At 41.9% G+C, this 26032-nt stretch overlaps 1 protein-coding gene across 1 annotated transcript; it reads left to right on the plus strand.

Annotated features, from left to right (window-relative positions):
• On the plus strand, positions 1 to 25283 carry ZNF800 (zinc finger protein 800). Its single transcript, XM_006266271.4, has 5 exons — positions 1 to 87; positions 212 to 309; positions 4775 to 4870; positions 12236 to 12379; positions 20730 to 25283. The coding sequence occupies exons 2-5, from the start codon at positions 249 to 251 to the stop codon at positions 22427 to 22429; spliced, it is 2001 nt and encodes a 666-aa protein (XP_006266333.1). The 5' UTR covers positions 1 to 87; positions 212 to 248; the 3' UTR covers positions 22430 to 25283.
• Positions 25284 to 26032: the final 749 nt, after the last annotated feature.

A 26032-nucleotide genomic window follows, 5' to 3' on the forward strand; every position in this document is an offset into this window, starting at 1 on the left:
CGCTCCGCTCCGCTCCGGCGGGACACGGCAGCGCCCAGTCGTGCTCGGGGGGACAGGCCGCCGCTCCCGCCTCTCCCCCCGCGCCAGGTAGGGGGCGGCAACCTCCCCTCCCCTCCCCCCGGTGCTGTCACCTGCCGCCTCCCCCGCCCCCGCCCTGCCCTGCCCTGGGGCTGCGGGCCCGGCCGTGACGGCGCGTTTGCTTCCCCCGCAGGACGGAGCTGCTGGATGCGGACGGGGCGTCGCGGAAAATGCCGCTAAGGGACAAGTGTTGTCAGACTGACCATCACCACCACGGATGCTGCGAGCCAGGTGCGGCTGGGACGGGCCGGGAGGGGCTGGGGCTGGGGCTGGGGCTGGCTCCGGCTCCGCCGAGCTGCCCGCGGGGAGGCCGCTTGCCCAGAGCTGGCAGGGGTGCCTGCGCCGGGGGGGAGGGAAGCGCTTTTTTCTTTCCACCTGTGAAGGCCCCTTACCCACAGAGGCGGTGGGAGCTGGCAGTGCCCAGATTCAAGGGGGGGGAGGGATTGGAGCGGCTGCGGGAGGAAAGGGGCATTGGGCGCTGGTGGAGATGGGGTTCGGGCACAGAGATGGCTAGACCTCGACGCTGGAGGCTGCAGGTTTCTTTGGGTAGGTGTGGTGTCTTTTATTAGACCAGCCGAGTACAGGTCTCCCTCACCAACCATGGTTTTGAGTATCCACGCTTAGTATCCTATATACAGTGGTAGCCAAAATGGGATATGTTTTTGAGTAACCACGGTTTCCCGTGGCTGCGCATCAGCCCGCCACCTGCCATTTTTCCCACAAGCCTTTTCTCTTGCTAACCATGGGAACCTTCAGGAAGCTGACCCCCGCGGTTGGCGAGGGAAATCTGTAGTTAGAACACAGTTTTTGCAAGCTGTCAGGTGCATTTGCCCTTCAGGCATAGGAGGTCTCTGCTGTTCTGAGACTGCACGGGGGAGAGGAGCAGGGGGAAAACCCAGGGGTCATGTGCAGTGCTCTCACTCTTTCCGCGTTTGCCCGCTGCTACCATTTGACACAGGACTCTTAACATGGCAAAGGGAAACGAGGGCCTAGGCTACCAAGTAAACTGTAAGCCCCCTTTCGTAATGGGCCATTGACAACATGTTACTGATTTTTTGGGACATGACAATAAAAATGGGGATGGGAGTGACGGTCAAAGTAGTGCACCCAAGGGGACACTGAGCAGAGCCCACCAGATAGCACGTGCTGGCCCTTGAACAACGCTGTGGAGCTAGTGGACTGTGTGACGCAGGCCTGTTTGTTGCCTCAGCACTGTGGGCCATTGCCCACAAGGAAACTATAAGCCTCCCTTAGAAAGGGAAGCCACCAGGTAGATAACAACTGATTGCTTGGCACAACTAAAGACATAACAGTGACGGTCAGAGGTTTAAAGCTAGTGTGCCAAGGGGGGGATGCTCAGCAGATCACGCTGGGCAGCACCCACTGGCCTGCAAACAAGTTCAAGGAGCCAGCAGATTCTGTGGCGTACGCCTATTTACCACTCTGGGGATTCGTGGGCTAAAGGCCCACCAAGAGAAACTACCAGCCCCCCTCAGAGCAGAAGGCTACTAAGGAAGTGGCAAATGATTGCTTCAGACCAATGATAAAACAGGGACAGGAGTGGTCAGAGGTTAATAACTAATGTGCCAAGGTGGGATGCCGAGCTGAGCACACCAGGCAGCGCCCGCTGGCTCTTGAACAAGTCCAAAGAGCCAACGGACTGTGTGATGCAGGCCTGTTTGTTGCTTTGAGGAATCATGGGCCTACGCCCACCAGATAAAATATTGGCCTCCCTTAAACAAGGAGGTTACTGGAAAGGCAGCAACTGATTACTTGGGACAAATGATAACAAAACGGACAGGAGTGATAGTTAAAGGTTAATAACTAGTTTGCCACGAGGGGACACTGAGCAGAGCACACTTGACAGTGCCCAGTGGCTTTTGAGCCAGTCCAAGGAGCCAGCGGACTGTGTGACATGGCGACTGGGCTGGATGACCTTAGGATCTGACCCAGTAAATGGCCCTTCTTATGTTCTTACCTGAAGAGCCAGCGACATTTGCATGCCTGAAAATTACCAAAGTTTTCCAAAGCTTCAAGTTCCTGTGTAGCCAATTAAGTTCACAAATGAAAATATTTTTAAGAACATAACTGCTATGTACTGGGCCAGGCTGTGGGTCCATCTTGCCCAGTATCCTGTGTTGAACAGTGGCAGAGAGCAGATGCTGAAACGGAGAGTGAACGGGATATGACCAGGAATTTTTTTCCCCTCTGTTCTTCTCCCACTTGCAACCTCCAGTATTTAAGGTCTAGGTATACTTATCTTACACCTGCTTATCCCATGAACATTCACAGTTTTTCAGGAAAAAGAAACAAATGTGCATTTGTTTATTTGTATTAAATAAGGTTTGTATCTTGTTAGTAATTTTTTTAAATAATGGTTTTATATACCATTTATAGTTGAAAACTTGAAACAAATCTTCCTCCTCTTGTTTCTGCTTCCTTTTGTCTCTTGCTTATTGTTAAGTTGTTGGCATGATGCTTGTGTTTATATTTGACAAATTTAGTTGTTCAAAAACAAAATGAAAACTAATAGCAGGAGTGTGGGTCCGCTGACTGGTAGTGTTAGCTTACAAAAGTTTGAAGGGAAGAATAGATTGAATAGTCTTGACAATAAAGAAATGGTTCTCTATAAATGAATGCTTCTGAGTTACATCAGTGTTTTAAAAGAGAGACTTAATACACATTTCTTGCCTTAAATTTAACAACTATGCATTATACACAGTTGACATGTGAAAGTGTTGATGTCAGTGGGTGTGGCACTTGCACATCAGGGGCAGTGTATAAGTTGAAGTGTCCTCTTTTTGAAGAATGGCAAGTAGGGTAGTAGGGTACAATATGTCTTTGTGTAGGAGATCTCCAAGCGATTAGCTGATTTGTAATGGTTGTTATGCGTTCATGTATCAGTATATTATTATGCCAGCATAGTTAGGTGGAGTTTTTATTCTTTCCTTCTTTTCTTCAGCTGTTTTCTTTCTTATGTCTTCCGCAGTTTGAATTGGCTTGTAACCTTGCATCACTAAGGCAAATTTTTCCTTAAAATTTATCTATGTTGTTTATGTTCTGATGAGCAAAAATTGTGTTACTTTATTTATAAATGTGCTTATCTTATGTGTGGTTTGCCTTTGGAAGGGAAAAATCAGTTGAAAACAAACTATTCAGTCATTCAGGAGCTAAGTTTTAAAACACAAAATTAATTATGTTGATATGATATATTGTCTGTAGAAGATAAACTGTAGCTTTATCTGCTATTTTAACTTGATTTTCACAGGCATAATATTATGTTGTTATTAGTGTCCATAAGTCAGCTTTGATAAAGCTTACAAAGAATAAAGTGGGATTCAGTTAAATTTAAGACGCACTTTTTTTCTAGGTGGAGTGTAAGTTCTGAAGTGTACTTGATAAAAAGAATGCCTTGATGTGGTATTAATATTGAATTAGAATGGCATTATACTCATTTCTAATATTGATATCAGATAAAGGCATGATTTGTTTAACTGCAAAACAGTGTCAATATTAACTTTTGGCCTGTTGCTGAACTTGTTATAAATACTGATTATCTTCATGTTGGGTAAGTGAATAAACCACATGCATGCATGGCATCTTTCAGCTCCAATCTCTGCTTTGTAATATCATTGTACTCCATTTAACTGCATAATAATTGGGACCAGAAATCTTGAAGGGGATGTAGCTGTCAAAGGGCTTCCATTAGAAGCTTTGAAATTGTTGGGAGCTAATCACTCCTGGAACTGACCAAAGGAAACCTTGAAAGTGACCAAAACTAATCTGTTTCTAGGCTGCTAATGCTACAAGGTAGTCCTGAGACTGTGATCTTAAAGGCAATATGCTGTACATATTATTTAAATATATGTGCACTTCATTCTGATTGTTTCTGCTTTTGGTTTGATTGCAGTCCTTGTGTAAGGTTTGACATCTGCTATCAAAGGTACTGAGATATTCCAGTACGCATGCTGGGCTTGCATTTGGCATTTCCAACTTTTTTGTTCAGCTGAGTTCTTGTGTTTGATGTAAGCCAGTGAAGCTCAAGGCTTTGGCCCTATGGGTCTGATGAATGGATCAGGCTCGGTGCTGCCCTACATCCTCAGTGTAGCGTGCAGGGCCACAGCCTGAAGAGCTCTTCATGGACCCAGGGGGAGCCCTGCAGGCCAGAAAACATGGTGCCATGGACTGGGTCTGCCCTGCAGACTAGAGCTTGAGCACACCTGATGTAAACAATAGCTCAATTTCTTTTAAGATTTATTTATAGCCTAGTTGACTATTTCATAAAGTGTGTAGTCTAAGTTGAAGGAAATCCCTAGTGAGTCATGTTTATGGAAATATATAAAATAGAGGGGTGGTTACTTGTATCCATGCTTAAAACATGCATATGGTTTTGAAAGTGAAACTTAAAAAATCTCGCAATATACTGTATACATTAGGCAACTTTGATGGAAAACCTGTTACAGTACTCTGAAACTCATTTTAGCAGCAGGAAATGGAGGTAGTAAGAATTCCAACAGCTTTCACAAACTTCATTTAAAGGTTACAGTGAATAGTGTTAGTCATAATTTTTTTGAAACCATTTTGTTGGGAAAGAGATAGCGATAGTAATACTGTCCTGGTTTTCAGCCAGCTTCAGGTATTGATTCTGTGTGTTCTGAGTTTTCTCTAATGCTTTGTCATCCTTCATGTCTTACAGTGCATATGTTGGAACCTGGTGATCCTCCTTTGTTACAGCAACCTATGCAGACATCAAAATCTGGTATTCAACAAATTATTGAGTGCTTTCGATCAGGTATGAATGTTTTGGGGCTTTATGGAGTTATTTCTTTGTTTTTAAGTATGTTAGTAAAGTAAAGCCTGACTTGCTACACACAATTCCAAGGTACTTTTGCCTACGTTTTAAGCACTGCACTTAGGTGAGATCACTAGTTCTTATTAAAAAATGTTTTGATGCAAGGTATTAAGGACACAGGCCCTTCTACATTATCAATGTTCTTAAACTTCTTTAAAAATAATTGCTTTGCTTAGGAAAGTTAATAAAAACTGCTGTTGTGGCCTAGCTGTTATTTCATGGCTATAAGGTCTCCTTGGGATCCATAACTGCTTCTTATCTTTGCTTGCTGTGTTTTTCGTTGAACTGTTCACTGTTACATAGATAATAGCACTGTTGTATAGTGCTACTTGTAAGATGGTATGTGGTTGTTTCCAGTTGCTTCTCATGTCAATGAACATATGTACCTGACAGTATTAACTGAGTGTCTGGGTGAGAATTCATAAGATGGGTAATTAGGAAATTTAATGTATTTCAGGTACATTTGTAATGGATCAAAGCACCTGTTTATTTCCATATTTCAGTACAAAATCTTAGTGGTCCAATTCATCATGAGAGTTTTACAGGAGATTTATTTAACACCAGTGTCTATGTTATGAGATTTTGTTTTCCCTTGATCCGTAGGAATAGAACTACATATATGATTTTTGAGGATTTCATTGAATTATCTTCTACATAGCTGAACTAGCTCCTTCAGGTTTTCTGTCATACAGTGGATATTCTCCCTTCATTTGCTTTTAATATGAATGACCAGAAGGAAATTGGGATGTGAAGTCTATCCTCTGTGATGTTTTAAGGCACATTTGGATGGGATAGAGATTCATGCTTGTGCATGCCATTCTCATACTTTAAGCAGATTAGCTGGAGTGTCCTCTGGTAGCAGGGTGAACTGATTTCAAATAAGGGCCACTTCCAGAATGTTCTCTTTGGCACATCCAACTCTTTCACTCTTTAAATGTCCACATAATAAATCCATGGTTTACCACTACATCTCCATTCATTTGCCCTGGGAAAATCAAGCAGAAAGAAAGAGGTCTTTCTCTATTATCTAAAGTCACCATTGAAAAAACTTGGATTTGCTGAAAGATAGAGAGAGAAATTTTAATTTAAACTTTTAAAGGAAACAATTTTTAAAGGCATTTAAATTGCCTAGGTGGAACCCAATGGATTGTGTTTCTATTTCAACTTGGTGACTACCTTGATGATAGTAGAGGTGATAACAGTTTTTGTCAGCCCACATCAGTTTACTTGATGTGGGACACAAGTGCTGACTTTAGTGTCATTTTTTTGAAATTTGAAGAGTCATTCATCTTTCATTGTAGTGTGATGGTTAATTATTCCATTGGCATGTCACTAGTTAGCACCAAATCTGGCCAAGAGACAAGATGGACTAAATACCTGGAATGATAAAAAATAAACCAAATGAATATAAATCAGAGTGCTGAGGAAAGCCAAAAGAGAAGTGGGTATTTCTTTTTTTATTTAGTCACTTAATGAATTTAATTCTGTTGGGTTTTTACTGTTCTTAATTATACTTAATTTTTGAAGGCTGTGCAAGTGTAATTCTAGGAGATATTTGCATTCATTTTTGTGCATGAGAGACAGAGAAGGCTAGAAGATGATCAGGAGCACACAAGTATACATCAAGTTAATTAATGGCAAATTTGTATGCTAACTACATGCTTCATCCTATTGGAGGGAAAAATGGTGTTACCCAGTCGAGAGAGAGGATCAAAGAAGAAAGTAAGTTATGGGGAAAAAGAGACTGTCCAGGAACAACTTAGAGCCCCACCAGGCAAGCAAACTTCATCATTTTAGATTCACAAATATTTTTTTCAAAGCACTTATTTTTATAATTACAAAGTAAAATTTTAAAACAGGAATGTGGCCATTAAAAACTTATGTTCCTAGGAGCTGTTATCACAGTGTGTATTTTGCTAAATGTCATCCTTTGTAGAATGCTCTTTTGCTATTACTACTTGAAAGCAAAGGAATTCCCAAATATTAGATGCTTATCCCACAGGTTGGGTATCCAGGGAATGTATATCTCCTAAAGTATATATATAGCAATAGTGGCTGAGGCTGCATAGGCATGGTTCAAGTGATTTTTTTGGGAAAATTCTCAGGTTTGTTCTCCTGGTAGAAAAATGTACCTGGAGACACCTGAACAGACATTCAAATACTAAGACCCAGGCTGCTCAGAGTTGATCTATCCCCTCGCTACATTTTGGCATTGTCAAGAGGTTTGTATTCCACTCCCTGCTCAGCTGGAGTAGCAGTGTCCGGTGAGCGGCATGCTCACTGGAATAGCAGTGTCTGGGGTGGAACTGGGGTGGGGGGGGAAGGGGAGGAGTAGAGCAAAACATCCTTGGATGTTGGAGAACTGTGCTGTGGTTTCTCTCTCACGAGACCATGTACATTTGCAATCCTAGAAGAAACTCTCCTGGGAATGATAAAGCCCTGGTTGTTCTTGGGTTATTTTTCTCTTGAAGTAGCCATTTTTGCTTTGCGACAAAACTCCTGAACATCTGTAGAGTCATGATTTCTCCTGAGAGAGCAGTGACTTTCCAGGAGAAACTGAATGTCTGTATGTGGCCTGAATGTCTATCTTTGACTTCGAATAAAATTCTCAGGTGATTGGAACTTTTAATTACTGAACGAGCAAATTGCTTGTCAAGAATAACGAGGTGGGGTGGGGTGTTAGGGTTAGAGTTAGGCCCACTCCTCCCACCTGCCCCTGCCACTGCTTCAGGAACTGGCCCACTCCTTCCCCACTGCCACTTCTGTACTGGGTCTGTTCCCACCGGCTGGGGCTGGGCCCGGCTCCACCCCTGCCACCACGGGGCCGGGCCCACTCCTCCCATCCCCCTTTGAGTCCAGGGCCTCGCCTCCCCACTCTGTTGCTGCTGCCGTCTCCAGGGAGCAGGGCCAGGGGTGTAGGGGTCAGCAGTACTGACCTCGCCTCCTCTCTCTGTCCCTGCTGTCATGACGCTGTGCTGCTGCTGCCTGTCCAGAACACTATTGAAACCTTCTGATTAGTTGTTTCAGGCAGACAGACAGACAGACTAAGACTTTTATAATATTTATAATATTATTATATCCAGGTTGAATCTTTGTACAGAAGGATTAAAATTGGTGACAAACCCAAAGAAGAATTTGGCAGTTTCAGTTTTGAGTTAAAAAACTGAATGGGGATGAAGTTAGAGATTTGTGCATTTGATTTGGGCACGGGAATTCTCTCCCTCTTTTCTTTTTTTTAATTTCTGTCCCCTATATGTGTTTGTACAAAAATGTTGCAGACTGTTGCTCCAGTTGTACTAGGGTTATTCAGTTTCATTGGAAATAAACACTTACATTATTAATAGCATAGCTGTTTTGGATGTTCCAGTGAACTGTTTGCTTATGAGTGCTGATAAGCAAATCTTTAAGAATGGTGGGACACAGCTTGTGACCTAGTCACTGTTGTGGCTGCTGATCCTCTCTCTCATGCCTTACTGGTCCATGTAGAGGGCTGATCTCATAGCCCCTTATTGCAGCCTCTGCTTACCACTGCCACAGAGTGCTGCTGATTCCTATTGCCAGTGGAGAGTGCCAAATTTGGCAGTGAGAGTAAATGGAGGCTGCAGTAGTGGGGTGAGGGTGTAGTCTTTGTGGGCCAGGTCCATTTTTTTGCAGGCTGGGACTGGCCTGTGGACTATCGGTTGCCAATCCCTGGGCTCGGGAGTCATGCTGTCTCTCTTAATTTATTGTCTTGATACATCTTGTATTTCTCTGACCCAGCTTCAAGAAGGATGGGTGGAGCGTGCCTCCATTTCAGCCTTGCCTCTAGCTGTGTGGCTAAAGCATGCTTCTGGGAGGGTGGAGATGAAGGTTTGAAGGTGAAGCTAAAGCTGAGGTGGGCCTAGAATCCTGGTTGCCTGCTTTTTGGACAGGCTGTAATTACTAGGTTATTCTATGGTAGTGTTAGTGATACTGTACTTGCTATGGTCCAGGATTTAAGCAAGAGGCAAAAATTGATTTGGGGTGATGACTTTTGTTGGACCAGCTACATGGTTAGAATACAGTTAGATAAGTTTTCAAATGCAAGACATTCTTCATCACGTCTGAGGAGGGAAGGAAGGACAGCTTGAAAGTAGGAGCTGAGTGCTGTGTAACTGGAGGTGCGGAGAGGGAATTCCCAGTTAGCAGACGAAAAGCAGCTGTGAGATGAAGACATATCAAAAGGGAAGGGGATCATTAATATCTCAAGTGTTTAGGAATAATTTCAGAAATTGGATAGATTATTGTTTTTTTGACACTATATTGGTGTTCAGTCTTTGTTTCTGAGTGTCCTGGCAGTTTACGGATTTTTGTTCCCAGGTTTGCCTTTTAAATGTGTTTGTTAGATGGTGAAAAATGTGCTCCTACTGATACATACATGTCTGTCCTTTACATTTTTTTCTATGAGAGTTCATTCTGGTATGTAGTTGCTGTTTAGTTTCCTCCTCATAGTTACCATGAGGGCGTATGGTGTATTGGATCAGTTATATCATATTTTCAGAAAGGCACATGTTGGATCCGTGCCTTCTAATCAATTCATTGTGGGGAGTGTTGTAGAAGTGGAGATGTGCTGACACGTTAAGCATCTCATGCAGTTTCCCAAACTTTTGATGCTTGGGACACACATTGTTCTGGGTTAAAATTGGTGGCAAGCTTTTATCTTACACCTGAAAAATGAGTGTGCGCGGGGGTGGGGAGCAGTGTTAGTGGTGCAAACATAGTTTGCAGATGTCTGATACTGCTTCCCAGAAGCTGGAAGATGCATGCATGCTGCAGCTGGGGAGCATGGAGCTGGAAATAGCAGCAGCACAGAAGCTGGGAAAGCCCTCCTCAGGAAAGGTTGATGTCAGGCTGAATTGGGGCAGCAGCTTCTCCAAGAGTCCGCAGAGTCACTCCACTGTGTGTCCTGGGCTGAGGGAGGAGGGTTGTAAACAAACTTGGTGAGAGCAAGAACTCTTCTTGGAGCTTAGGGACTAGGTGACAGTACTTCCAGCTGCCCACAGTTGGCTTGATCTGGGAGGGGAGACAGGGGGAAATCACATCTGTCTGCACAGCAGGGGGGCATGATGTACAGGCAGAGCAGAGCACAGAAAAGTAGCACCAAGTACCCAGGTGGGCAGCACAGCCATGTCCCAGGGTGTAGGCAGGATGTGGCGGCAGCAGTCTGCAGATGTTCAGTATCAGTGCTACGTTTCTCCGCCTGCCATTCCCTGACTGCATCACACATACAGCTTCCAGTTGCTGGGGAGCTGTGCTAGGACTGGATATCTGCAAACTGCAGCCACTGCACCCTGCCTGTATCCTGGAGATGTGGCTATGCCACATTCTACTGTACCCTGCTCTGTGCCCCGCCTCCCCCCCCCCCCCCCCCCCCCCCGGTTTAAAATACAAAATAAAAGAAATAAAGTATAGTTTTTCATGGCATGCTTCTGCCATACTCTCAACATACTAGTGTGTCCTGGCACACCCTTTGGGAATCATTGATCTCATACTCAGGCAGGGCTGTGTCTCGTTAGATGTCGGTGGAGCAGTGGGTAGTTTGCTTCTGATGATAATTTGGGCAAGGTTGTGTGAAAGCCAGGAGTGGAGAGGTTGGGCATATTTCTTTCAGGGTCTGATCTTTGTCAGGTATGGGCTGTAGCTGATTGATGATTCTTCTAATTGGTTCTAGTATGAGGTGGTAGGTGACCACCAGGGGTGTCAGAGTTTCAGATGTGTTTCTTTTTGTATTATGGCAGGTTACTGCATGGTATTTGGGTCACTCTTTCAAAAAAAACAGCCTATTTTTCTACTGCAGTGTCCTTGTTGTATGATGGCTGGCCAGGTGGGCATCAAAAGTATTATCTTCAGAGCAGATGGAGGGGTATCTGAGAGCTTAACTGTAGATCACAGCTTGGGTACTTGGGTGTACTTGGCTTGATTGCTGGTCTTGTGGTTGTAATTGTGGTAGCCTGTAGGTTTTTTGTGTATGGTGGCTTTAGAATGCCATCCTGGATGCAGATCCTGGTGTTTAGAAAGTTGGTGATAGTGCAGGAGTATTCCAAGAAAGTTTAATTGAAGGGTTATAATCATTAAACCTGGGATGGGAGTCAATAAGTGAATCTAGGTGTTTAGTGCAGACGATAAAAACATAATCTGTGTAACACAGGTAGAGTGAAGGCTTCATGGTGCAGTTTTCTAGAAATTCCTCCTCCAGGTGGCTTACAAAGGTGTTTGGCATAATGAGAGGCTGTCATTGTGCTCATAGCTATGTTTATGGTTTGGAGGAAGGGTTGATAACTGGATATACAGTAACATCCCACACCATGAAACATAGCTGCCTGCTTAAAATACATTCAAGAACATGGAGCACACTCAGATTTGCAACATATTGCACAATAGTCCACTTCATCCTTATCCACAACAACTTCACTTGTAGTGATTGAGATTTCTGCAGTCCTGGACAGTGCATGTAGCACACATCAGCTTTGCCCCTATGTGGTGCATGCAGCATGTGGAGGTGACCTGCGGTGCACGCTTCATGTGGTGCCTAAGCTGGACTGGCCTGTACGCCAGATCCAGTGTATGGAGTTGGTTTGTGGGCCTAATCTGGAATGGTCCTGGATCCATTACACATGGTCAGTCTGGCCCTGCATGTGGTGTATGTGTTACATGTGCACAGGGCCAAACTCAATGGGCAGCACTGCAGGCCAGATAACAGGGCTCTAGGAGCCACATCTGGCCCATGGGCTGTATTGACACTTTTGATTTAGTAGAGAAAGTGTGGATTCAAAACTAAATTTTAAAATTTTTTGTATTATTCTTCACTGAGGAAGACATTAGAGATTAGAAGTGTGATAGAGGCTCAAATTCTATTTTCTTATATTAGTGCGACAAGACTAAGCTTAGGTCAGGTGTTTTTACATTCCTGAAACTTGCCTCATTATTATTTTCTTTTTCAGTAAAAGTGCCTCCTTAGCATGCTGAGGTACTTGAAGAAAAGGGGCTATAAACTTATTTAAATGGCTTAAATTGCTTTTCATTCTCTGCATCTGACAGGAAGTTATATCTTATTTACCAATACTGTAGTATAAACTGCCTACATTATAGTCCTTTTGCTGTTAACTCTAAAGTCAATGTTTGAAAATTTTACCTTCAGCCTAGTCCCTTTCTAATAGGCAAACCAAGAACTTGTGTAATAAACTTAAAAGTGAAATGGGAAATGGGATTTTTGACTTGTGTTTTACTATGCTTTAGCATTGAAACTTTTCCTGATTTTAAGTGTATTTTTTGGTTTCTTTTTTCCAGGAACTAAACAACTTAAGCATATCTTATTAAAGGATGTGGACACCATTTTTGAATGTAAATTGTGCCGCAGTCTCTTCAGAGGACTACCAAATTTAATTACTCATAAAAAGTTTTATTGTCCTCCAAGTCTTCAGATGGATGACAGTAAGTTTTGTTCACTGAAATATTAAATTTAGAATTGAGAGAATTTATATTTTTGTTCTATATGAAAATATATTTGAAACAAGATGCAATTAATCTTAACTAGGTAAATTAGAGGATCAAAAATGAAAAGCATTGAATACCTCATTCTTATTGGTTCATCACTCCAGAATCATTCTCTTGATCTCAATCTTTGCTACAAAGTTAAGGTGTTGTAACATGTACTAGTTTTAATCAAGTAAAACCAGTGAAGAAGTGTCAGCACAGGCTTTAGCCCATGTGAGCAATTAGATGAGGGTCCTTGGAGATAATTGTACTTTGGCTAGTGTGTGCTGAAGCCAGTGCTGCTGTTTTTTTGCTGCAGTTACTCATTCTATCTATATTAGGCTGCTGTGTTCCAGTATCATTCCTCTGTTTTGTGCTGTAGACATATCCTATGTCAGAAACTCCTTTGTGATAAATATAAGTCATTTTGTGCAGAAAATGAGGGGAACCAATATGATTCAAATTAGATCTTGATTTGACAAATATCTGGGGGTATTTTATGCTAGGATGTTATTAGACTAAGATTGGATCATTGTGTAAAACCTTTAAAATCCTTGTGTCTGACAAATGATAATTGAAAGATTCTGTATAGACAGTGTGGGAGGGAACCTGATGGGTTAAAAAAATGACTTGCACAGTGTCGTGGTGGCAGAGCTGGGAATATAGGCCAGATGCCATAAGTTAATTTTATCCCTTAAGTCTGTCCATTTGACCATGTTGCTTTTCTCCAGCTGATGGGGTAGACTAGCTAACGGTACACTGAGGCTTATATGAGACCGGATTCTTCTCTTGACTTTGCCACTGGCCTGTAGGGCAGGGGTGGGCAAAAGGCGGCCCTCGGGCCAGATGTGGCTCACCGGCCCATTCTATCTGGCCTGCAGGGTCCCTAAAAAATTTAGAAAATCAATATTTATCTGCCCCTGGCTGCCTGTCATGCAGCCCTCAATGGCTTTCCAAAACTCAGTATGCGGCCCTCCGCCTGAAATAATTGCCCGCCCCTGCTGTAGGGTGGCCTGGTGCTTTCATTTTTTTATGCTTCAGTTTCTTTATTAGTAAAACTGGGATAACAACTCTTATTTTCTTTTGTAATGTACTTTTGGATTTATTTGTTGATTTATTAGATTTATATGCCTCTCTCCACAGAAGAGGGTCAGGGTGACTTACAATAAAAAACAAGCAAGATAAGGTATTAAAACAGATATAAAATATTAAAATAGAATAATATAAATAGACATGCCAAAGCATAATCCCTCCTGCTAAAATCTTGTCCAAGAAAATGTTCTTACAGTGTTTATAATCAAGGATCCTGGCTTTCTCTGTTTAAAAGCCACAACTTGCGTGATAAAAATATTGAGAATTCTCTGATTAAAAGCACCCAAATCCATGTTCTTTCCATGATTAAAATGAAACACCACTATATAGGTATTAGTTTAACACACTATTTGATTGATATAGTTACAATTTTAAAGCACTTTGGAAGCCTACCAGTGCCTCAATCACTATAATAAAATACATTCTAAATGCCTATACATTTTGGTGTTTGATTTTGGGGTTTTTTATCATGGAAAATCAGAGTTCTCCCTGCCCCCTTCACTTGCCAGGATGTGGGTCCAGCTGTGGTTGTTCTCCCCACTGCTTTGTGTGGTGCTGAGCAGCCCTGATATGCTGGTGCCCTGTCCCTGCCATTGCCCCTCGCTCCCTACCCACAGCCTCCCCGCCCCGCACCCCTGCTGGTTCCCCTCACTCCCCACCCACAGCCCCCTGAACTGTGCTGGTGCCCCTCACTCCCCAACTACAGCTCCCTTGCCCTACTGGTGCCTTTCGCTCCCCACCCACAGCTTCCCCACTCCTGCTGGTGCCCCTCACTTGCCACCTGCAGCCTCCTGTTCCCCCCCAGCCCTGCTGGAGGGGGTCCCCAGCTGCCAGGACTGTGGGGCCAGGGACCCAGGTCCATAGGCCCCTGCCCCACACAGCAGCACCTGAGTCCAGCTGCTGCCCATAGGAAGTGTCTGCTGCTGCGGCAGATAAGAGCACAGAGCCTGGCTCTCCTTCCCCCCCACAAGCAGCACGATTGGAGCAGAGCCCGTTGAGGGGCATGGATGTGGGCTGCCTGCTACTGCCTCAGGCTCCCTGCCCTGCTGCATTCCGCCTGGGGCCTCTACATCCCAGCAGGCAGGAGCCAGCGTGGCTGGGCAGGGAAGCTCGATGCAGTCTCTGGGAGCTCTGCACCGCCATGGCGAGGTGCCCCCTGCTCTCTTAGCAGCAGCAAGGGGGCACAGCTCTGTGTTGTCACCCCCGCTGCTGCTGGGCAGGGGATGCCTCACCATGGTGGCATGGGGCTTGTGCCAGCGGCATCAAGTTTCCCGGTCCTGCTTTGCCTTGCCATACTGGGCTCCTCCCCCTGGGCCACAGAGGCCCCAGGGAGAAGGCAGGAGGGTGGGGAGCCCCGAGCCTGCAGCAGGCAGTCCACTCCCACCCCATGCACCAATCTGGGTGGCATGTGCCCCCCATCCCTCCCCAGGAGTGCAGGCAGCAGGGAGGAGCCTGCCCTCTACCACTGTCCCCCAGATGACCTGCCAGCGGCTCCGTCCCACTCCTCACCCAGGCCCTGCGGCTGGGCATTCCGGCCCTCATCCCCAAACACTGCCCAGGCAGGACAGTATCCCCAGCCCTGCCCAACTTCCTCCCTCCCTCACTATGAGGCCTCAATTCCCTCCCCCTCCACTTCCAGACTTACCTGTGGGAGCTGCTCTCCAGGCTGCCCGGTGGCCATGTATGTAGATGCACATGGAACCCCTGCTGATAGCCCTCCTCCCGCTGCCCCCAGTCCCTTGCAGGCTGGAACTCTGCCACCCTGCAAGTGGTAACCCAACGTTTCCCATGGTTTTCTCCTTAATGAGAAAATCCAGGTTTTACCACGTTATGATAATGCCCTGATCTACTGATGAGCAGTAGCATGCAAGATGGGTGTAAACAGTAATTTATTTCTGCTTTCTCAGTCAACTGGAAGATTATTTTACACAGAAATTTTAATTGTGGTGCTTGCTACTAAATGGGAATAACAAAGATAGGTTGATGTTATTTAATGTTTGAGTACATTGGTAAGCACTTATTGTATTCCCAGAATATAACAAATTTCTCTAATTAATGGATTTAACTTGATGAAAGAATGAACAGAAAAGTGCGTTAGATAAACATCCCCCTGGCCTTGCTTAGCTGCAGGTCTAGTAGAGGAGGGAAGGTCTTAGTCCTTATTGCCTTACACAACCAAAGGATAGCAGCAATCTAGCTCAAAAGGGGGCAAAGCTATCTGAGAATAAGGTTTAGGCATAGGAAGCAGTCCTGGCTGCCTGCCAAAATAGATACATGAGGAGGGTAAGCCTCTCTGGCAAAGGAATTAATTAATTTATTTCACTCTCTGAAAAGGATAGGAATGAAATGCTTGTGAATATGGACTAATGCATGCTTGGAGCAGCTTCAAAGCCTCTAGCCACATTTGCTACACTGTTACTGTAACTGTTACTGGCTCTTGGTTCTGTAGCAATTGATTTGTAGTGATAAAGGTGTAGCAAAACCATTCCAACCTTGACCAACCTTCATTCATTCATGCTGTCTCCAGCAACCGTGTTACATAATCCCCTTCAAAAGTTGATCAAGCTCTTATCTTAAAGCCAATTAAGGGACTTTGACTTGTTTTTTTTCCCCTCTCTTCCTCCCCTTCACCTCCTGGAAGGCTGTTTCAGACCCTCACTGCTCTGATGGATAACCTATTCTAACTTCCAGCCTAAACTTATTCCAGGCCAGGTTATACGGCACTTCATTTTCCTTTATCAGCATTGTCTTTTCACTTCAGTAGTTCCTAATCCTTCCTTGATTGATATATTACCTGAGAAGTAATAACATTTCAAGATAAAACATGCAGTAATTATTTTATATCAAGGATTTTGGGTAGTAGCTTTTAGTGGGGAAAAACTATTGATTGGTTTGGGTTTGGTTCCCCCACTCCAAATTTCTCTGAAACACTTGACATTGGATGAGGTACCTGGTATGTTCCTAAACAGTATTAAGATATTTCTCAATTTTTCAGTGGGCTCTGGGTCTTCTTGCTCAGGTACTCAGAATGGTGTTTTTAGGTACTCACCTGATTTAGTGTCAGGAAGAATTTTACTTTATATCAGATTGGCAGAGGTATTTTTACTGACTTGGGAATACTTCACTTCCTAAGATCATCTAAGGATTTTATGTGACAGATTCCCTCTCCATTACAGTGGTCTAGCTGTTGGTGTATTTGTGTCTATCCTGCTTATTTCTTGTGCCTCATTATGGGTCTCTTTTTAAACATCTGGTGCTTGGTGGTTGTGGTATATAGGAGAGGAGAGGTAAACATTTTTGTGGACCGGTTGGTCAAATGGTTTTCTGCAAACCCAAGAGACTGTGTTAGTAGTCTGTGAGGCTTCTACCAGTGTTGTGTTCCTATGAGTAACTTAATCAGGAGTTTTTCATTAATAGCATTTGAAGTAGTTGGTTTAGATGTTCAATTTCTAACAAATCTCATTTGGCACTGGGTTGGTAGTGGTGGTTGGGGGTGGGAGACAATGATTGTCTTGTTTAATCTGTGGCCACAGAAATGGAACAGATCGTTAAAACACCTGACTCTCTGTTCCTTACTTGAGCTCTCCATTGCAAGGTATTCTAACATAATAAAGGGCTTTGTCTGTCTGTCCATAACACTCTTGAAGAACTCTGATTGGTTACTGAAACAACCAATTGGAGTGCTCCAAGAGTGTTATGGACAGGAGGTGGTGGTGCCACGGAGCCCCACCATGATGGTGGGGATGGAGCAGGGGGGGTGAGGCCAGCAGGGACCACCCCAACCCTGGCCCTGCTCCCTGGAGGCTGCAGCAGTACGGGGTGCTGGCAGAGGGAAATGGAGATGGCAGGGCAAGCTTCTCCTCTCCCCCCCCCCCCCCAGCTCCTGGGAGGCAGCTGCAGGGTGGTGGGGGGAGGGTTAGAGTTAGCAAGCTACTCTTCCCCCCCTGTTCCCACCTGTCATTCTTGATGGGCAATTCACTAGTCTTTTAATATTAATATAGTTTAATATTCCCCCCTTAAACTCCATTAATTAAATAATTAATTTAGTTAATGATTTAAATACCTTGCCGTAACCTGGAACTCTTAATTGTACTAAATGAAATGTGATTGTTATTTTATGGAAATACTCCTCTAATTTCTATTTTATATACATTTTACACATTTCATTTTACCCGTCATCTAACACCTCAGGTTCTTTGTTTTATCGAAATATATTTAAAAATTCTTTGTCAAAGAGGGTATCAATCAATCACACATAACATTCTTCTTTTATATGGATAACCTATTCATTTATTTCCTTATGGGAAATTTGGGGTTATGTAGGCCTTGCAGTGTGTCCTAAAGATCAGTTAATCTGAGATCTAGGGGGAAAAGTTTAGACATTGGGGTCCTTCATAGAAAGTACCATGCTGGTAGTCTCCTTATGATACTACTATAAACTAGATGACTGATACTTAACCAGGGTGTTGCAGCACCCTTGAGTGCCTTGAGATTGCTTCAAGGGTGCCCCGAGGTGCCACTCAATGTTAGTACTGTTAGGTGTGCTAACACGATTCATAAGATAAACCCAGAGATTTCAAATAGGAATCCATGGTGTTAAAAATATTCTGACCCAATGGGTTCTTTGTAGAATGCTGTTACTTTTTTGTAGTCAAAAAACGAATAAAAACTAAAAACTAGCATTTTATGAGGGGTGTCTTGTGTCTAATGAGGGAGTCTCTCAAGTTTTAATAGGCTGCAGAACCACTGAGCTGGGTATTAGTCTTGAAGAGTAAGGTCAAGTAATACTGTATTTAATATAGGAGGAGTCCCCTCCTTCCCTATCCCCCCCACCGCATCAGCATGTCAGAAAAAGCCCCATCTCTTATATTTGCAAACAAGGAAGCCACATTAAATACACTGTCTATCATTAAACTACCAAAAGCAGCATGTGCTCAGTAATGGAAACCATTAATGAAGCTGATTAAATGCAGCCCACACTAAGCATAATTATAAGACACATGTCCAATAATGGGCAAACATCTCATAGGAACCTACCACAAGCATAGGTTAGTGCAGCCCATCTGAATAACATATATGGTAGTGGCTATTGCAGGCGGTCCCTCTTAGCATCAACTTGTTTTCAGTTGATGGGGAGCCACGACACCGAATACATTTCGACTTCCACTACAGTCTCACAGTTGAGCTGCACCTTTCCTTCCCATGTTCACTGATTTCTGTGTCTTAACCAGCCTTAAATATCTGACAAACATTTCCAAACAGGACCCCAGACTCTTCACTCAGAATCTCTGTTGCCCCCTCTCAGCCTGTTGTGTGTGATTAGGTGGAGCAGGACCAGGTTGCCCCGTGCCCCTATTGCATATAGTATTAGGAGAGTCCCAGGACTTGTGACAAGAACACCTGGTTCCAGTCATGAATGGAGGGCTAATTAGCACCTGGCTCCTTTGTGGGGGTATCTGGAGTATACACGCATACCAAACAGTGCTGTAGAGTTACTGTGGCTTGAAACATTGTTGACTCTGCTGGGGCCCAGCCCAGTGAACTCTGTGGTAAATCCAGAGCCTTTTAGTTTTGGATTTTATCATGCTTGGCCTTTTTCTTTTTTTAATATATAATATATATATATTTTTTTTGGAAGTTTTTTCACGTTCCAGGTCAAATTAACCAGATCAGTTCTCAATCCTTTTGACTGAACAAAACTCAATCATTCAAACACCATATGGGGCTCTTCAACCAGCAAGTATCCTCCATCCCAGACTTTTTCAGCCTGGGGCTTCAGATTCTTCCAAATCCATCAACAGGCATCCTTCATGCAGGCCCATTCAGATGCCCTCCCCGTCTCACTTGCCCTCAGCCAATGGCCCCAGGAGCAAACTATCAAGTGTAGTCCATGCACAGAGGCTTGCACATAGGATCTCAACCTCTTGTGAGCCAAGATCACCTTGAATGGCATTGTGTAGTTAAGGGTGGAGACTTGTCCATTGCAGGCAGGCAGGCCCCGCACATGGGAGCCTACTATAGCATCCCAGTGAGAGGATCTTACCTACACACTCTATTTTTATGGAGATGGGGGATTTCTCTCTAGCTTGCAGCTTTACCTTTTGGCTAAGAGCAAGTGAGATTTGGGGGCATCTGAACTTCAAGACCTCCGGGCTTGGGGCCTCCATGTAGGATGCCTGTCTTGGGTTTGGGAGTATCTGAAGCCCCAGGCTAAAGAGTCTGGGAGGGAGGATACTTGCTGGTGGTAGTGCCACATGGACTTGAACAATTGAGCTCTGCTCGGTTGATAGAATTCAGAACTGATTTGGTTAATTTGGCCTGAGACACAAAATAAATAAAAAAGTATTATATAAAAGTAGGTACAAAAGTACTCCTTAAAAATACGTTTATGGAATATACCTGTGCGAAAACTTGCAGCAGTTTCCAAAAGTAAAATCCATCAATTCTGGATGAACCAAGTCTATGCATACCTGTAGTAACTTGCACATAAGCAAAGTACTACCGTTATGTTTATTTCAAGTGTTTTTAAGTTTGCATCTCACTTCCATATACTCGGAGCTAGGAGAGTCAGAGTATAAGGAGGGAAGGAAGGGACTGCAAGGAGAAGAAGTTGGTGGAGGGTCAGAGGGCAAGGGGGCTACCTAACCCCCAGATTTATTTTTCTTACTATAGCAGTGGGAGTGGGCAAACCTCCAATTGTTAGATTCTGTACCTGGAAAATGATATCAAATTTATACATTTTCCATGTATAGAATCTATTATTGAATCCTATTATTTTTGTTTCTGGTCCGTAGATGACTTGCTGCCTTTCTTTAAAATAAATTTTAACAGTATAAATTTTAAACTGCATGACTAAATTTTAATGTACCCAAAGGATCCATATGGAAATACATGTAAAACATATGTAAAATAAGGGTACTTTTTCTGAGATAATGAAATGATGACTGATTTATTCAAAGACAATTCATCACTGGAAATGGAAGAGTGATGGGTCTATTTGTGAATTAAACAAGATTCCTTGGGGTAGGCTGGCTGTTAATTTATCAGTTACCATATATGGAAACATGGATTTTACTGTAAAACCTATTTTTGGGTGCATAATAAAATGGTTAAGCCCATATTCAGGTCAGACAAATAGAAATAGAATTACCCTGTCTTTTAAAAAAAAAATAACCTTTATTTCTTCCTTTTTTCTTTTCTTTTTTTTTTTTACCAGACCTCCCAGATATAAATGATAAACAAAGCCAAGCCATACATGATCTCCTGGAAGCCATCTATCCAAGAGTGGACAAGCAAGAATATGTAATTACACTAGAACCAATAGAAGCAAATCGGAATGCTGTATTTCAAATTGTTTCAAGAACCGACTGCCCAGATGAGAATACTGAGATTAGCAGTTCCCCTGATCAAGCTCCAGTACAAACACAGGAGCCTAGCACTGAACAGCCCCAAACAGTTTCAGTTCCAGATACAGAAAATTTAGATTTACCTCCTGCTGAAACTGTTATAAACAAGGTGGTACCTACTCCTGAAGAACAACCTCCACCATTAAATACTGAGTTGGACTCTTCCGAAAATTCTGATTTTGGCCACCAGTTGATTTGTTGTCTTTGTAGAAAGGAGTTTCATTCCAGACGTAGCGTACGTCGGCACATTAGAAAAGTGCATAAAAAAAAGATGGAAGAACTAAAGAAGTACATAGAAACAAAAAAGAAACCAAACCAATGCTCTACAAAAGGCCGAAATAAGAATGTTCTTATAACATTAGGTAGGAGTTGTCCGGTATGCTATAAATCATTTGCTACAAAAGCCAATGTAAGGCGGCATTTTGATGAAGTTCATAGAGGATTAAGAAGGGATTCCATTACTCCTGATATAGCTACAAAACCTGGGCAACCTTTGTTCTTGGATACAGTTTCTGCTAAAAAATCTTTTAAGACTCAAAAACAAAAGTCGTCTTCAAAGGCTGAATACAATTTAACTGCATGCAAATGCCTTCTGTGCAAGAGAAAATATAGTTCACAAATAATGCTTAAAAGGCATATGCAAATTGTTCACAAGATAACTCTTTCTGGAAAGAACTCTAAAAGAGATAAAGGACCTAATAATACTGCCAATGGCACAGAAATAAAAGTAAAAGTAAAAGTTGAACCAGCAGACTTTGTAGAATCTTCACCCCCGTCCATCATCCTTTCTCCGCAGAATGAATTAAAGGGAACAAATCATTCAAATGAGAAAAAGAGCACACCGTCAGCACTGAAAAATAAAGTTAAACAAGACACTGAAAGCCCTAAATCAACCAATCCATCTGCTGCAGGTGGCAAGCAAAAAACCAGGAAGCCAAAACTTTCAGCTGGCTTTGATTTCAAGCAGCTTTACTGTAAACTCTGTAAACGCCAATTTACTTCTAAACAGAATTTGACAAAACACATTGAGTTGCACACGGATGGAAATAACATTTATGTTAAATTCTACAGGTGTCCTCTCTGCACTTACGAAACACGTCGCAAGCGTGATGTGATAAGGCACATAACAGTGGTTCATAAAAAGTCATCACGTTACCTTGGGAAAATAACTGCAAGTTTAGAAGTCAGAGCAATAAAAAAGCCCATTGATTGTGTTCTAAATAAGGTGACAAAAAGAGGCCCTCAGAGGGATGAAGCAAAACAGATTGGTTCAAAACAGGATGTCACCTCTAATTCGCCCAGTAAAAAATATGAAGGAGCTGATGTTGGCATTGAAGTAAAAGTGACAAAAAACTTTTCTCTTCACAGATGCAATAAATGTGGAAAAGCATTTGCCAGAAAGACTTTTCTAGAACATCATAAAAAAACTCACAAGGCAAATGCATCTCATTCATCTGAAGAAAACAAAACCAAAGGCAGAAGTACAAGATCTAAAGCTCTTGTCTGGTGAGGAACAGCTAGTGTTTTGCCTTTTAAAAGACACAAAACAAGAAACAAACCAACCCCAAATCTGCTATTGTTGCTTTGTTGCCTGAACATGTACTTTCCTATAGACCCAATGGTGTAGGAGATGAAAGAGTAATGTGCGTATCACATTTGCCTCTTGAGTAAAATTTGTTTTCAGTGGCTTGGATATGAGTTCATTTCTAAATTTGTCTTCTGCAGGGAGTTGCAAGATAAAATGATTCGGCTGCACAGAGCCAGCTTTTCTAAACTGTTTTAATATTATAAAAAAAGAATTTATATTGGCTTATGTTTACTCTAGGCGACTTAAATTTAAAATTAGCTTTGAACTTGTTCATTTCAGGTGGTTTGTCCTGCTAATGAACACCTTTGTTTAGGCTACTTACAAAATATTAAGGTATTTGTTATAGCTTTTGTAAAAAAAGGAATTATGACAGATTAAAGCTCTGCGTATAATTTAGAATGACCAGCCAGGGAAGACTTTTTTTTCCTCCTCCTTTTTAATTTGCTGTAAAATATTCCCCTCACCTTGCCAGTATGAAGGTTTAGGGCCCAATCCTGAGAGTCTTTCTGAACTTCTGTGTACAAGAACTGCCAGGTTCTGGCCCTAAATTTGGTTTCTTTAAAAGGGTGATTTACTGTTTTTTCCATAGCCTTGTTTTATAGGACAAATGGTATTAAAGGTAGTCTTTATTTTTTAAAATGATCTTTCCTTTTATTAAAGGAAATGATCTATAATCTATAAATGGCCATTTTAGATTGGGGGGGGGGGGGGGGCATTTCTTGTAATAAAAATAGGCATTGGGAAAACTAGGTACATGTGCCTTGTCCTGTACTTCAGCTTTTGAAGTGCTCTCTTCCTGAAAGCAACTAGATATGGGCTCAGCTTCTGCAGGATACATGTTGGAGATGGGAGGGTGGATTCATTGGTTTGATAACCAGTCAGAATGAAAGGAAATGCAACTTAAAACTGAGCTGGCCTGGCTCAAAAAATTTGTTGGGGGGTGGGGAGGGACTAGCTTTCCCTTCTTTGGTGATGAAGTTTAAAGTGCTACCTTGCATTTAAGTTACTTGTGTAACTTGTAAACTGAAGTTGTATTGGTAAACTCAGAATATTAATTTATTCCCATTTCTTCTCAGATAACTTCAGTGCTGTATGGAAAGTTTGGAGTTTGTGTGGAAATAATTTAATTTGGTGTTAGAACCACTAATGTCTTGATAATGATACTATAAGAAAAATAAGGAAATATTTTAATAAACTATTCTTTTCTTGATAAATTAATAACTATTCTGATTGCTTGTTAGCAGTCAGATTGGCAGTGTCTTCTCCCAAACACATTCAGGTAGTTGAGTTGCAATGCATAACATGTGCCTGTAGACTAGTAGTTAATTACACTTGTCTCTATGCAGTTCAGAAGTTTTGACACAATAGAAAATGAACATTCTGTACTTTAAAGAAAAAATAGTGTTCTTGGAAGAAAGCTTATACTTCTTTATTAAACAAATCAACTTGAGAGAGCTCACCATAGATATATTGGCCCTAATACTGCTTTTTCTGATGAGCCAATTCTGTAACTCTGTGACATTCACTGTATTGGGAAAGTTTTATTTTATGTTTATGTTCTGTTTTAAATTTATTACAAATGAATGTATAAGAACAAACAGTGTAGTGTGTATTGGCTGAATTGTACTAATTTTTAGTATTTGCCATAACTTCAGTTTGTTCATTTTGACTAATTTCCCACATTTTGGGCATACTGAATTTCACTGTTCTAAAGTTGCTGCAGAGATCTCCAATGTGTTCTTCGTACATGGTTCATAGGACAGCCTTCCTTTGCTTTACATTTAAGGAAGTTTACAAAAACACCCACATTCCCCTATTCTTTAATTTTTTAAAAAAAAATTATACACAAGCACTTTAATGATAGTTGCAGTTAATTTTTCAATTTTTGTTTTGAAAGATCAACACACTAATGTTAATATGAAGGTAGTAAATATTTGCTGATGTTTTATAGACAGACAATCCATGCACAACCACTTCTTATAATGTTAGTTTTATTCCATTAAATATTAATAAAAGGAAGGATAGCGAGGGAGAAACCCAGAATATTTTTTCTCTCAAGACCGTAAATTACCACTTTAGGTAGCACTTCACTTGATAGAATTTGGAAAATTCTTACTGATCTTTTTGTCTATTTTATAATCAAGATTTTAGTAAAAGAATAGCACACCTGCTGCCTTGAAGCTGTTTGCAGGATTCTGTGCATTTTTTTTTTTTTTTTTTTTTTTTTTTTTTTTTTTTTTTACTTTTTAGAGAATATTTTGTTTAGTGACTTGTGTCACATGCCACAATTTGAAAGGTACTGTACATCAGAAGAAATACCATGGTTTTTAATACAGGTTCACTTCCTTATTTAGGGAGGGGCCTTTGTCCATATATACTTTTTTGTATAAAATATATCTAAAAATATTGATCACAAGATCATGAGTAAAGATGTTTTATGGAGAGAAATATTTGGCCCTTTTAGTGCTTTGCACTAAAAAAATACTGTGAATGGGAACAAGACTGTAACTGTTGCTGGAAATGTTTTATATTGAATGTACACACTCTTGTTTGGATAAATGTACTGTATTTGATGGAAATAAACCGGACTGGAAGTTATTTCAAGTGTGCTTAAAACAGAGGGGTATATTGTAGTAAAACTAAAATGCCTATCACCAACTCACTACCAGCAACTGCACTTCAGCATTTGCCTTTCTGTAAACTTTTATTCTTGAGTCATTGAAACTAGTTGTTTGTATTAGCCAATTGTAATAAATATATTTTGTATTATGAAAAACTTGGCACTTGTGGAGTGAACTCTTCTCCACAGTTAAAATGGCCTGCATTATATGTTTAAGAAACCATTGTCTAATCTAAACTTTGTTGCTTGTAAATTGACCCTTGTCTTAATTAAGCAGAGCTTAATGTTGTGGTCCTTTTAATACCATTGAGTCTATTGATGCCAAGGAAGACTGAATATGGGCTTTATAAGAAAAAGATTATCATTATTTTTGCATTAAAGATTTATGATTATGGTGTAACAATATTTCCCATTTTTATATGGTTGGAACATGAACAGTGAACCTCTGATTGTGGTTTTTATATGAAGATAATTTAGTTATGCAAGTGCAACTGACACTTGTTCCTGGATGGCTTCCAGTGAAGATTAGGTCATTTAAAAATTTATGAATATTGTTAGAGTTAATATTGATTACTTGGCTACTCTTGGTATATTTTGCTGACAGTATCCTCCGTAAATTTAAAGTTTTTGCTTCTGAGATACCTGAAGGTGGATTACTATTGTGTGGAAAGGTATGTATTGGATCCTTTATCTTTGGGACCGTATAACTGATAGCTAAGAGTGATTCAGCTTTGAGCTAGGACCGTTAGACTTGAGCCAAATGAGTGGTGCTACCACTCAAAGTTGAGGCCTAATGAGTGGTGCGGGTTAGGCTGGGGTTGAGTACCCCTGTTCTACATACAGCATATTGCTACTTGTAGATGAGGCTTGATAGCAAGGAACTGCCATGGTCATTGTTTTTGTTT

Source organism: Alligator mississippiensis, chromosome 4, assembly GCF_030867095.1.
Source record: "Alligator mississippiensis isolate rAllMis1 chromosome 4, rAllMis1, whole genome shotgun sequence".
Classification (NCBI taxonomy): domain Eukaryota; kingdom Metazoa; phylum Chordata; order Crocodylia; family Alligatoridae; genus Alligator; species Alligator mississippiensis.